The sequence below is a fragment of the Astyanax mexicanus genome, chromosome 1 (assembly GCF_023375975.1).
Source record: "Astyanax mexicanus isolate ESR-SI-001 chromosome 1, AstMex3_surface, whole genome shotgun sequence".
In the NCBI taxonomy this organism is placed as follows: Eukaryota; Metazoa; Chordata; class Actinopteri; order Characiformes; family Acestrorhamphidae; genus Astyanax; species Astyanax mexicanus.
In genome coordinates, this window is record NC_064408.1 from 18,847,250 (window position 1) to 18,862,011 (window position 14,762).

A 14,762-nucleotide genomic window follows, 5' to 3' on the forward strand; every position below is an offset into this window, starting at 1 on the left:
GGGAGTAAAACTGTTCCCAGATCAGCATTTCTGCTCAGAAGGTCTTTTGAATGCAGACCCAAATCTTAAAAAAAAAAAAAAAATCGTTCTTTTTTTTTTTTTTTTTTTTTTTTATAACAAAAACTTTTCTTCAACCGAGGAAGGAGAGTTGTGGAGATTTGCCACATTTTCCGGCATTGTTTTTGTTAGATTTCTTTTTTCTTTCCTTTTTTTTTAACGAATGACGTTCTAATTTTTTGCTCTGCTAAAAAAAAGCACCTTCTATTTATTCAGGTTTTGTTTGTTTTTGTTTTTCTCTTTTGATTCTTTTAAAGCCTTGTGATTGAATCATGCCACCTCCATGCCTATACTCTTATCCTCAATGTAAAATACAATGAGATATGTATATTGAATTTGTGCGTTAACTTTCATAATGGTTCTAGGACATGGGCAGACTTTCTTTTTTAATGTAAATTTAGAATACTACAATAAAAACGGCGCACAGCTTTTGATGAAAACGAAACCCGCCATCCTCTCGCTCTTTGTCGCTGTGTTCTACACCCAGCAGCTTTTTAAAATTATTAATTCTGATATTCTGTACTTTTGAAGGTACATATACAGGCTTTAAATCTGCTGTACATTCATAATGCACTAATACTTTGGCACATATCACTGCAGAATTATGCAGAAACCTTTTTTTACTTCTTAAAGAAAAATTAATTTGCTAGTATTACTTTATATTTTGTGTAATTGAATTTTTACTTTAATTTCCATTGAAGGTTAAGCAGATTTGAAGTTGCCATTTTGGAAATCCAAGGTTTCTGCATGACAGCAACAATATTCATCTCCAAAAAGCACCCCAAACTCCAAATATCCCCTTGGTTGGGTGCAGCTGCCCTCGTCATTAGACCATAGTTATTGTTAGACTTAAAATATTACACTTGGGATGCCTTTCATGCCTGTGAGTGGCCTCCTTGCCAAAATAGCCTGAAGAGCCCAGCAGCACACAAGCGTCAATCAACTCCTGAAGTTGTTTGTTTGAGTGAACAGACTGATCTATCTGATTTAAATTCTCATTGGGTGAGTTTAGACTTATATTTTAATGTGTTTGCACTTTATGTGGCCCTAAAACGACCAGGTGTAAACATGATCTTGAAGAGACTGATCACTGTCTCAGACCATCTTATAAAAACCCCTGTTTACACCAGGTTACCTCAGTTGTGTTGGGGATCAGGTAGAGCTGGGCGATATGGCCAAAAAAAAAAATCTTCATTTTTTTTTTTTTATCCGATTTTCGATTTAAAACGATTTTTTTCCCCTACTAAAAATCTAACTAAAGATGATAAAGAAATGGTTAAAAACTAGTTCTTATTTAATTTGTTTTCACCTAAAATGCTCCTTTGTGGTTAAAGTTCAACCAGAAACAAGCAAAAAAAACTATTGTAAACAGTGAGAACATCCAGTAACTTTTAGAAAGCTTTCTCCAACATAGTTTAGGTACTGACACAATGCACCCTCAAACTTAAAAAAAAAATTAAATAAATAAACACACCCTTAAAAACAAATAGAAAGAAATGAAACGGAGCCCTTTTTGATAAAAACTTACAATGTAGAAAACAAGTATAATTTAAAATGCTATTAAGTAATTACTTTTCCCCATTGGGCTAGAATTGCAAAACAAAGCTTTTAAATAAGTGTTCTATAAAATGAGATCTTTTCTCATGAATATGCAAAAAATCTTAGCATACAGAACCTGGTACATGGTTGGAAAATGTGTCAGGGACAGTTGCTTGTTTTACTTTGGATGGTGAACTAGTGCTGCTGCTGCGTTCATTCCTTTGTAAGCAGCACTTTTCCCACTCCGCTTCAGTTTAAGGTGTAGAGATAAAACTCAGAGAAAATTGATTTTCATTAAAACACATCATCCTTAACTGTAAATTTGAATTAATCGATAAAATCGATTAATCGCCCAGCTCTAGGATCAGGGTTATATTGGATAAGTCCAAGTCAGATTAAAAACGCAAGTGTAAACACACCCAAGACCCAGTCAAACAAACTGCTTCAGGAGGTATTCTGAAAAACTTTAGAGCCACGTTTATAACAGAGCAAACACATCATACAACATCCAAAACATCTATTACTCCCAAAACCGTGATTTTAATTTATATCAATATGCAGGCGACGAGTTACGCTAGAGTGGACTGTGGAGCCAAAGCATTACGTATAGTGAGCAAGTGCAACATTATGACCACCACTTTGTTTCTGCGTCCATTATCCATTTTTTCCCCTATATCAACTGAGTACATAAGTGCACTTTTTGTTCTTCAATGGTCAGGAACCCACAGGAGAGAAAACCACCACAGAGCAGTTATTATTTAGGTGGTGGGTCATTATTCTCAGCACTGCTGTGACACTGAGAACAGCAGTGCTGCTGGAGTTTTTAAACACTGTGTGATGTGGGGAGAGAGCGCCATCTACCCACCGGGAGGGAGCAGGGCCAATTTTGCTCCCTCTGAGCGCCGGAAGCTTGATGGCAAAGCTGCACGAGCTGGGGTTCGAACCTGCGACCTCCTGCTCATAGTGGACCAGTCGGCGCCCTACCTCCTCTGGTAATTATAATCCTGTCCGGACTCACATCTGAGTTTCGTCACCTTGCTTTTAATAAAATAACTATTTGTCCACTGCCACGCACAATAATTACATTTTGGGTGCGCGTTTCCACGGAGATCCATGTAAACACACCAGCAAGTGGATATGGCGGAGCTACTGAACGAGGTGTCCCGTGACAGAGAAAGCCTAAAAACTCACTGATCCTCCTGTTTTTTCAATTGTAGTCCGACTTAAAGCGTAAAATATTTTGCACAGACACCCCAGTGAGAAACTAATCCTGTCTAGAAAGAGGCTAATAGGTGTAGAAACAATGAGGTGGTGGATCAGTGTATTTAACAGTTGGAAAGGTTGTCTTAAGATGCACACAGGAATCACCTATAAACAAAGCATTGTAAGACATATCACCTTTATTAAATGCACAGTATTACAAGGAACATTTCCACTGACTGCAGAGAAGCTGCTCACAGGATGCACAAAGCATAGAATACTGATATCTAAGCAGTGAGAGATTGAGTCTGCTAGGAGCAAAAGAAATAAAGGCATTTAAATCACTCTCACAAACTATGCACAAGTTCTCCGGGACTCTCTCACACGCTCACAATAAACACACACACACACTCGCTCACTCTCATCAAAAGTTGGGCTCAAACATCATAAATCAAATCAAATAAATAAATAAAAAATAGCCAAGTTCATTTTTTTTTAGTAGGAAACAAAAAGGAACCCGAGATGGGTTACATTCAAAAACGTTCCCCGCTCCATCACAATACATTCCAAAAACAATAATAAATAAAAAAAAGAAAAATTGCTAATATAAATGTTCCAGCGCCCAATCACAGTTCTTCAGTTAATATAAACATTAGAGAAAATTTTTAAATAAATGGTAAATAAATGGGCTGGACGGGTTGAAACTTTAAACTGCTGGTTGCCATGAAAAGCATGGTCATGGCAGCCTGCCCTCAAAAAAAAAAACTGAAAACAAATAAATATAAATTAAAAAAAATCTAAACATAGAGGGCAAAGTAAAGCTTAATTTAACGCTGAATTCATTTGCAAATCATTTTCAATATTTCTTTAAAAATTCAATAAAATTCTTCACAGAGAAAACGGAAAGAGATTGTATTCTCACTGATATTGTGAACAAGCACAGAGATAAAATTATACAGTACATTTTCCACACAAAATAAATTGTATTTACACGCACATGTTGCCTGTGGGCCAGGAGAAATGTTTCTTTCCCTTCCCTTTATCGTTAATGTCACACATCTTGACATGATACCTGTTTTAAACAGAATATATATATATGTATATGTATATATATATATATATAGAACATACTATTCATATACACAAATTTTTGATCTGTACAGCATGGGCTATGAAGTACAGGCTGGCTATTTAGAGCAGACGTATCTCTTATAGTACAAAACTGAAAATAAAGACGAAACAAACCAACAATAAAACATTAAAAACAAAAAAAAATCCATCTTTGTTCCATATTAAGTTCACTTAGTAGTCAGTCTGTCACCACAGCAATAATAACAAATCAAAAAATAAAAAAAATTAAATATCTGGGTTTGGACAGAGTCTTAGGTCTAAGCGTAATGGTTTGGACCAACAATTTCTCTTCCAATAGTTTTTGTGTGCAATTTTATTTATTTTTATTTTTATTTTTTTTTCCATTTTCTTCTTTTAATTCTTGACTTTTTTTTTGTTTAGTTTTTTTCTTCCCAGAGCCACATTTGGGCTAATTTAGCCAACAGCTGTCAAACAAGTGCCAAAAAAGAGACACATTTCTAGCAATGAAATCTGATAGCAGTGCTTTATACCATAAAAATAAAGCACTCTTTATATTTAAAAGACTTCCAAAATAAAAAATATGCCTGGTGAACAAATAGCGTCTATTCAAAAAATCATACCTCTTTCTGTGCATTTTTTTTTTGCAGTGCTTACAATTATATGGTAAATATTCCAACAAAAAACATGAGCAGTCAACAGAACAGAAGGTTACAGCTCAGACAACTTTGTTATATTTCATAATCACCAGTTCAAAAATGACCGGTTCTTCTGCGACTTGTGAAGGGATGCCTTAAAACGTAGATGTTGCTTAGAAAGAGTTTGACATCAGGGTACAGGAAAGGACGAGAAATGTGGCTGATGAGTATTTACATTCTGATTGCACACTCACGCAAAACGCACTCGCGGCGTGTTACTAGCTGAGAGGACACCATGAGGACACCCACCGAATTCTAGAAATACAGAAGAGTTTATCCGTTTACTGGATAAACAGGAGGACTTCCTTTGCCGAACGGTTACAATCATACAGAAACCCGGCCTTGAGCAGGTGTAGTAGTGAATTAGTGATAGCAATTCTTCCTCCAGTAATTGTTTTTTTTTTCCTGTTTGGTGGGGTTGAAGCAGCACACAGACACTGGCTGAATCCTGGCTGTCCCTTCATAGGGTCTATGTCGTCCGGTGGGAGTGACCTCAGGGATGGCCAAGTTCACATCATACGATATCATCATCATCATCATCATACCTCTCACATCAACGCTCACTTATTACATCACTGCCCACCAAATCCATCGCTTTGAAACTGCCCAGCCGAAAAAAGAAAGGTATCGTATTTCACACTACTGGTTTCACACACTATTTCATAATAGATAACATCATAAAAAACTGATGAACATGAATAATAATCAGAAGTGCAAATGAACTTGATCTCTCTCTCTCTTTTTTTTTTGTAGTGGTTGTCGTTCCATAGACGACACCATTCGTCTGTGATTTATAACCCCTTTTAAAAACCTCTTATAACAACAAAATCCATCAAATGGTAACACAAGACATGACCAGTGACATTGAGACACCACTGAAATAACACAAATCTGCTCACTTATTTTTTTTTTGACCCAACAGAACAGGAACTCTGTAACGCAGTGATTGCTGTAACTACTGTTATCAGCAAGACCACAGAACAGAACCCTGGGTTAGTCCTTAAATGCGTAAAAAAAATGCCCCAGTCATTATGGGGCAGCCGTGACCCAAATATATATTGAGTGGAACACCACTGCTGGTGACTACGCCACTGTGCTCTCGCCAAAAAACAAAGAAACTGGTAAATCAGTAAATAACGAGCGAAGTAATACCTGTCCCCTGAACTGCGATCCTACAGCGACCTCTGAATTGCATCGACTCTCAGCCCAAAGCGAACCTGGCTGCTCATCTTTGTCTCTGTGCTTCTGTTACCCGGTTAAGACTGTGAAAGATATAGTGCATTTTCACCACATTTAAAATAAAAAAAGAAATAAAAAATACAATACATAGAAGCATAGCTCCAAACACACCAGCACATACACACATTTTATACACACGCACACACACAGTTTTTTTTTTTTTTACATATACAGTACAGTGCATGAGTTTTAGGCACCTAAGCACATTATCTAAAACCATTTATCTCAGCAACATTTGAACAGATGCATGTAAAACATAAATATTATACATAAATTAAAGTTGCATATGAGTCATGCTGTGTTCCATTTACTTCAAATGCCGGATGTCCGAGCTAGGAATTTTAACACACTCCTGAGTTGACTGAGCTCTAGTTAAACATTTATGTAGAAGTTAGCATTGTTAGCATTGACCCAGGTTAGCGAAACACAGTGAAAACAGGTCCACAGATTAAATTGGGGATAATTTGTGTTTATGAGACACAGATAGACACAAGCAGCTATCAGTAATAAACTGTAGCTAATAAGCTAGCCTACTGCCCTTACTACTGTTGATGTTCAGTGCAGCCGTCTCAGGCTATGCTGAAGTGACTCAGGTCTAAATTTTTCTCAATTGGGCTCAGATCAGATTTTTTTACTCAATAGGGCTTAGATCTGATTTTTTTGCTCAATGTGGCTCAGATCTGATTTTTTTGCTCAATGTGGCTCAGATCTGTTTTTTTTGCTCAATGTGGCTTAGATCTGTTTTTTTTTTACTCAATGTGGCTTAGATCAGATTTTTTACTCAATGGGGCTTAGATCTGTTTTTTTGCTTAATGGGTCTCAGATCAGGTTTTTTTGCTCAGTGTGGCTTAGATCGTTTTTTTGGTTTTTTTTTACTCAATGTGGCTCAGATCTGATTTTTTACTGTATAGGGCTTAGATCTGATTTTTTACTCAATGTGGCTCAGATCTGATTTTTTGCTTAATGGGTCTCAGATCAGGTTTTTTTGCTCAATGTGGCTTAGATCGTTTTTTTGTTTTTTTTTTACTCAATGTGGCTCAGATCTGATTTTTTACTGTATAGGGCTTAGATCTGATTTTTTGCTCAATGTGGCTTAGATCTGTTTTATTTTACTCAATGTGGCTCAGATCTGATTTTTTGCTTAATGGGTCTCAGATCAGGTTTTTTTGCTCAATGTGGCTTAGATCGTTTTTTTTTTTTTTTTACTCAATGTGGCTCAGATCTGATTTTTTACTGTATAGGGCTTAGATCTGTTTTTTTACTCAATGTGGCTCAGATCTGATTTTTTGCTCAATGGGTCTCAGATCAGGTTTTTTTGCTCAATGGGGCTCAGATTAGACTTTTTACTCAATGGAGCTTAGATCAGATTTTTTACTCAGTGGAGCTTTGATCAGATTTTTTGCTCAATGGGTCTCAGATCAGATTTTTTTGCTCAATGGGGCTTAGATCAGATTTTTTACACAATGGGGCTCAGATCAGATTTTTTGCTCAATGGGGCTCAGATCTGTTTTTTTGCTAAATGTGGCTCAGATCAGATTGTTTTCCTCAATGGGGCTTAGATCTGATTTTTTTGCTAAATGTGACTCAGATCTGATTTTTTACTCAATGTGGCGCAGATCTGATTTTTTACTCAATGGGGTACTTAATCAGATCTGATTTTGTCATAGCTGTGTGAACGTGACAAATCCGATTTTTTCAAATTAGATTTGATACAGGTCACTTACATTTGTGAACTGTCAGGATAGCCAAATCCGATCTGAGAAAAAATTGGATTTGAGCAATTTGAGTTGTAAACACAATGTAAACGTATTCTTAGATTCTAAACTCTGGGTTTCCCAGTAGAATGTACAACATGTAGGAGAATTCCAGTTAAAATGTCCTAGGTGGAACTAGGAAATTTAATCATTAAAGCTTAAAAGGAATGCAGCATAATTTATCAATCTCTAGTATGAGCTTGGTTCAAGAGCAAAAAGCTTGGTTTTAGCTTAATTCCCCTAGTATTTCTGCTGGACATCTGCAACAGCCAGGAAATAATTGAATGTGTTCAGTTCCATCACCAGCTTACCTGATTTAACATCATTAAGTGCTGATTTACCAAAGCAAGCGATAATATAATAACTATAAATAATACTAAGAGGATTTCCTAAGAGGAGAGCTTTGGAGATACTTGAGCCAGAAATCCAATCCAACCCAATTTTCTTCCCAATTAGCTCATCTTTTTTACCCCCTCCTTCATTAGGAGGGTTATCCACCACCTCTTTATGAAATTCAGCCTGTGCAGCGTCACTAGGCAGTCAGTACACTTGTAGGAAAGTGTTGGATCCCCAGCTCTGAAACATCAGCCAGAAGACGGCAGTGCCATAAATCTGATCTGATTAGTGCCAGTCTCATCATATATGGAGTGATGAGGGGATTTGATCCCCGGGCCATCTGTATAAAAAAAGTTACTTGTATTCATTCTAATATCAGTGTTTTACAGATTTTTTTATATATTTGTATACAGGTGCCTAAAACGATTGTACAGTACTGTGTATATATTCACACCATATGGACAAAAGTATTGGCACACCTACACATTACACCTACAGCAGCTTTCGCAACATCCCGTTTTGAATCCATATGCATCGATGTGGAGTCTGTCCCCCTTTTGCATTTATTGAATCAGCAGTGAAGGAGACTTTATTCTGCACTATGCTACTCAGCACTCAGATGCTCTGCTCTGTAACTTTACCTGGTTGAACACCTTTTCACACATGCACAGTAAACTAGAACTTTCCCAGGCATGACCTGTTGGACCCATGGCAGACTTTACATGGTCAGTCCCCTAGCATGAAGTCTGGGTAATGTCTGAATGAGACTGTTTATTAATAGAGCAAATCATTTTTTTTCTAATAATTCACAGTGGGTCATGCCATCCATGCCTTCTGCATGTGCTATATCGAAGCCACACCTGATTTACCTGACATTTTTTTAAACTTTTTTTTTCTTACAGGCTCTTTAAAAACACCAGGGCAGACTACATGGCCGAGTGTTTGGTTTTTCACACCTGTGGCACTTGTGGGACTCAATAAAACACCTGAATACAATAAGTAAAAGGTGTGTCTCAATATTTTTGTCCATGTAGTGTATCTATCTATATATCTCTATATATATATATATATATATATATATATATATATATTAACACAAACAATTGCACCACACCTGGAAAAATAGATGAATGAAACAGCTATGAATAAAATAATCTAGTGGCTAAACCTATTAACCACTCGTTTTGCAGTTCACGCTCAGTAACTCCTGCCTTGTGGCCAGGCCTCCAACAGTGTTGTGCTAATGAATGGCTCTTCAATAGAACTCTCTTGCCGTTATCTTGTCCATCTCAGTTAAATAGGCGCAAATGAAAAATAAAATGGCACCGGCTGCAGAAAATGAGGAACAATACTGACCCAAAAAATCCACGGAAATAAAGTTCTCCCTGTTTCCCAAAGGTTCATGGTTCACAATGGTCTACATCGTCTCTGACACATTAAGCTTAAGCCTGGCCTAATAAAAGAGCCTCTTTTTTTGCAGATTTTTTTTTTGTTGTTCACTTTTTTCTTTTTTTCAGTTTTTCTTTGTCATTCTGCAAAACTTTGCTCCGATCGTCGAGAGAAGAAAAAAAATGAGAATCCAAATCCAAAATTGTCTGTCTGTGATGAGTATTTACAACAACGATCAGTCTGATTCCCTTTGTTTGTCCCTGACACATACAGAATTAAAAAAAGTACAATTTTGATGCAGGGCTGATACGGATGTCTCCAGACGGATGCAAAAATAAGTACAGAAACGCACGTGATCAAATTTAAGGCCTTTTGTCTATGTGGTGAAGAGGCAGAAGCACAAGCAAGGACACACAAGCCCAGTCTCTCACACACACACACACACACACACACACTCTCACACATACACACTTACACTCACACACAAAGACACTCAGCCCAGGATGTCCAGATAAACCGGCGAGGCCTTGGCCAGGCTCTGGAGCAGATTGTGTATCTCTTTGATGTTGAGTCTCATGTAGGGCTCGCGCTGCCAGCAGCCCAGCATCAGGTCATACACCTCTTTGGGACAGGTGCGAGGTCTCTGCAGTACCCGGCCCTGTGTGATGCACTCGATTACCTGCAGAGGGAGCCAAAACAAACAGCACACGAGCCACTCAACACACATAGCAAAACACTGTATCTGTAATCATTTATGGAGCATGAAAAAGTTTAAGGCTTCAATAGTGGGATGCGCATGTAAATAGAAAATTATTATTTAACTTAATTAAACTATTTAATATTATGTATGATAATATATTGTAGATTAACCCTTTCAGACCCTGCATCAATTACAATGGACCTTATTTAGTTTCCTCTTTTAAATGTTTTGTCTCACAGAACACTAATTGAGACCTCTTGTCCATCAGAATAGATAATACCCAGCCAATAAAACAGTATCTTGGCTCCGCCTACTGCACTAGACAAAAAAAAATAAAAAACTCAGACACTAAGACATGTTGGCTCTACAGAACAAATGAGGCAAAGCAATACAGGCACAATTTTACTAATTATTTGTAATTTAGAACACCTACACATTTTATCATGTTTAGGAATAAAAAAAAATAGTTACATGGATTTATCTTAATGCAGACTTTATATTAGGATAGTAGTGTCTTATTTTCTTATGCATAAAACACAGAAAACAGCATTAAATGGTTTTTCATAACTTGAACATAATTTAGGTCTGAAAGGGTTAATATGACACACATTCTGTTCTGGTCAATTTGACCCAATAAACAGTTTAACTGAGTAAAATTTAGACTAAGGCCATCTTTTCTGTGAAGTAATTTTAATTACCATAAGTGAACTTTGATCTGTAAAAGGTGAAAATACTGATTATAATAGCTGATGATATAAAATATTATTACCTTTATTAATTTGACCTGGGAACATTACTGCTGTTCCTTTAGTTAAAAATAAAAGGAGAACACGCCTCTAAATTGTTTCCACTACATTTGTTCTAGCATACAGTATCATGGCAATTATTTTCATAGCATACAGGCTAAAATTTCCCATTCCACCTTAAATCCTGCAGCAGTTCCATTCTCCTTGTGTCTGAAATGTAATTAATGCATCAGGTTAGCATATCTTGGGTTTTTTGGGCTGCTGCAGTTAAAGTAGAACAGGGAACTAGGTTGTTGTACCACTCCTACTCCTTTTAAAATGATACAAAGCCCTACATTTATCAGGGTTGATGAACTTTACCACTCTTTTGCTACCTCAATCAGTGTTGTGCCAGTTCACATTTAAAATGAACTAGTTCATGTTCATTTGTTTTTTTCCCCTTAATAAATAGGCTGCTATTCTTTTTCAATAGAATCCATTTTATCCATCAATCCCCAGCCCAAAATCACTGCTACTCCCAAAATAAATATATTATCACATACCACGCTGATTTTTATGCCAAAACTTCAACGCATTTTGTCAAGACAGAACATTTTTTTTTAGCATTGCAGACATTTATTAAAGCTTTTAAACTTCACTTGTAAAATTTGTAAAATATGTTCTGGCTGTAACTCCAGCTCACTTCAGCTTCCATAAAAAAACATTTGAACACAGTAAATGATTGCCATTCAGAGAAAATGTTCATGCACCACACTGACCACAAAAGACTGGCAGGGTCGTTTACAATGCTCAGTTTGTGTCCCATTTTTTTTTAAATCCCACATTTTGCCTCAATTTAATGATAATCCCATCCACCCAGCTGCACTCTCAATGCCCCAACACCAGGAGGGTGAAGACTAGCACATGCCTCCTCCGATACATGTGAAGTCAGTCACCACCTCTTTTTAAACTCCTTGGGCCTCATGTACTAAAGGTGCATAGGCACAAAAACATTGCGTACGCCATATTTCACACTCACGGTCAGATGTACTAAATTTGACTTGAACGTGAGTGCGTTCCCTCACGGCACTTTTGTTTCGGGCGTACGCTTGTTTTTTGTATGTATGTATTGTGTTTTTGTCATTTGGCGACGCTTAGAGGCGATGCATTGAAATTACAACTATTATTATTATCCTTTACGCACACATTGTAGTAAGCATTATTGAGTAAAATAAAGTAAATCCATCAGACAATTTCATTGGCTTACTGAAATAATCGTTCAATGTGTTTCCACTTAGCCTAGATTATATAAACATGCATAAAAGTTTGCGCTGGAGTTGTTGGAGATGGCAGCGTTGGCATTATTGGAAAATATTGTTAATGGCCAAATTCACTGAGAGCGCATTTTCCGTGACCATTATGTTTTTTTGGCCCCTGATGATGACTGGCTTTTTAGATTTTCAAGAGCATAAGAGGATAAGAAAACAAGTGCGTGACGGGTGGCTTCTTGGTGAGCAACTTATTTAAATGAAAGCATTTCTTTTCCATCCTAGAATGATACATTTAAAACATGGGTAATTATTAGGTATTACGCTACGCTACGCTACGCAGGACCACCCAGAGCCCCATGTCCCATTTCTTAACAGGAAGATTTCAGCTCTTTTTCAATGCTTAGTGTGACACTCAAAAACAAGAGGTAGGTGTACGAATGAGAAATGGAACTGAGCCCAAACAAAACGTAATTTTTATGGTGTTCTGACCTCGTTGTTGGAGAGCTGGTACCAAGGCTGCTTGCCGTATGTGAAGATTTCCCACAGCACCACCCCGAGGCTCCACACGTCACTCTCTGTGGTGAACCTCCGGTACATGATGCTCTCTGGAGGCATCCAGCGGATGGGTAACATGGTGTGGCCGCCCACCTGTGTGAATTAGATGTGAATGATGTTGTTAGGGAATATAGCATCTATCAAACACTGTAGATCATTATGCATATTGAAAGCTTGTCAATGTAAAAAATAAATGGTTAGGTGGTTCCGTTTTTAAATATAGGCTCCAACAACAGTTGATTCAGTAGCTGTGTCCCTAAGCCTCGACTGCTGCTCAAAACCAAAGCCTCGACTATATTTTTTAACCACTCCATTAAAGATGATCCTTCGTATACAGACCAGTATCAATATGATGTCTTTTGTGCCATAGAACAGTTATTGAAATTTCATACAACACTGTGTAAGAATATATATTTCAAGATTTTAATTTGAGTGGACACATGATTACACATATAGAGTCATTTTTGTACTCTTTATAACGTTTTCAGTGATATAAGAACTGCCTGATTTTAAAAGGTTAAATAATATAAATTTTAAAAATATAATTGTTAAATAATAAAAAATATATATACATATATATTTTATAATTTAATCATTTCAGTTACTCTTTATCTATTATCTGTTTTCATATTTAATCATGTCCAAGAATTTCCTGTGCATTCTGTCATCTTGGTATAACCAAGATAACTTTTGACATCAGTGACCTGATCACAACCTTTACACTGTTTTATAAGGGACTAAATACACGCTGAATGTTCAGCCATTAATAATATTAATTCCATATTCCTTTGTTTTTTAATGTCTTAATATTTAGCTGAGATAAAGCTAAAGTTGTCCAAAATTGTAAAGAGATTTTAGACTTTTAAAATGTATCTTTGAAACAGAACAAAAAGTTCACCATAAACAATTCAACATGTTTGTGACTGTCTCAACCACGTTTTCATCGCATGCCAATTTTCACTAAAACTTTCCACCCTGTCGTCCAGCTTTCCTTAACAGGGTGGATGCTTGACTGACAGGAAATAAAAAAATAAAGCTGAGAAATACATCAGACTCAGCAGCCCTCAATTACCCACAGTTCACTGTGAACATACAGCATGAAGAGTTCACAAGAAACACAGCCCACAATAAGAAACACATACAGCTCTGGAAAAAAATTAAGGGACCACTTAAGTTTCTGAATCAGTTTCTCTGATTTTGCTATTTATAGGTATATGTTTGAGTAAAATGAACATTGTTGTTTTAATCTATAAACTACAAACAGCATTTCTTCCAAATTCCAAATAAAAATATTGTCATTTAGAGCATTTATTTGCAGAAAATATGAAACGACTGAAATAACAAAAAATATGCAGAGCTTTCAGACCTCAAATAATGCAAAGAAAACAAGTTCATATTCATAAATTTCAGAAATTAATATTTGGTGGAATACCCTGGATTTTAATCACAGTTTTCGTGCATCTTGGCATGTTTTCCTCCACCAGTCTTACACACTGCTTTTGGACACTTTTTTCCACTACTAGTGCAAAAATTCAAGCAGTTCAGCTTGGTTTGATGGCTTGTGATCATTCATTTTCCTCTTGATTATATTCCAGAGGTTTTCAATTTGGTAAAATCAAAGAAACTCATAATTATCAAGTGGTGTCTTAATTTTTTCCAGAGCTGTATATAAGTATACAGTATACACCTTATAGTATTAGTGTGCAGAATGCAGTTGAGTCGCAGTCTGTTGTTGAGTTGCTGTTTCTTATGTTATTGTTTGAGGTTTGCACAGTGCTTTTGGATACTTTTTTTCCACTACTGGTGCAAAAATTCAAGCAGTTCAGCTTGGTTTGATGGCTTGTGATAATTCATCTTCCTCTTGATTATATTCCAGAGGTTTTCAATTTGGCAAAAATCAAAGAAACTCATCATTTTTATTTGGTTGATTTTTTCAGAGTTGTATATGGAGAGATGTAAAGCACATGCATTTGGCACCACATTGTATTCACGTGTGTCACCAGCAGGCTACTGAGAGACACGCTTCATTGGACGGTTCCACAGAGGGCCGGCTCGGATTTGGAACGCAGTTAGTGTCTTGTTTTCATGGCAGAAGGAACTGGTATCCCATCACACACACACACACACACACACACACACACATACACACACAACACACACACACACACACAGACACACACCCAGAAGGCTGCTGACACAGCAGAGTGTTT

At 36.8% G+C, this 14,762-nt stretch overlaps 1 protein-coding gene across 1 annotated transcript in view; it reads right to left on the bottom strand.

The window, feature by feature from the left end:
• Positions 1-9,501: 9,501 nt before the first annotated feature.
• The window catches only part of ntrk2b (neurotrophic tyrosine kinase, receptor, type 2b), a 31,948-nt gene continuing 26,687 nt past the window's right edge, over positions 9,502-14,762 (bottom strand). The window contains exons 17-18 of the mRNA XM_007231391.4: positions 12,487-12,645; positions 9,502-9,980 (exon numbers count right to left, since the gene is read on the bottom strand). Of these exons, the coding sequence (XP_007231453.1) occupies positions 9,795-9,980; positions 12,487-12,645 (345 nt within the window). The 3' untranslated portion in view covers positions 9,502-9,794. The remainder of the gene's footprint in view (positions 9,981-12,486; positions 12,646-14,762) is intronic.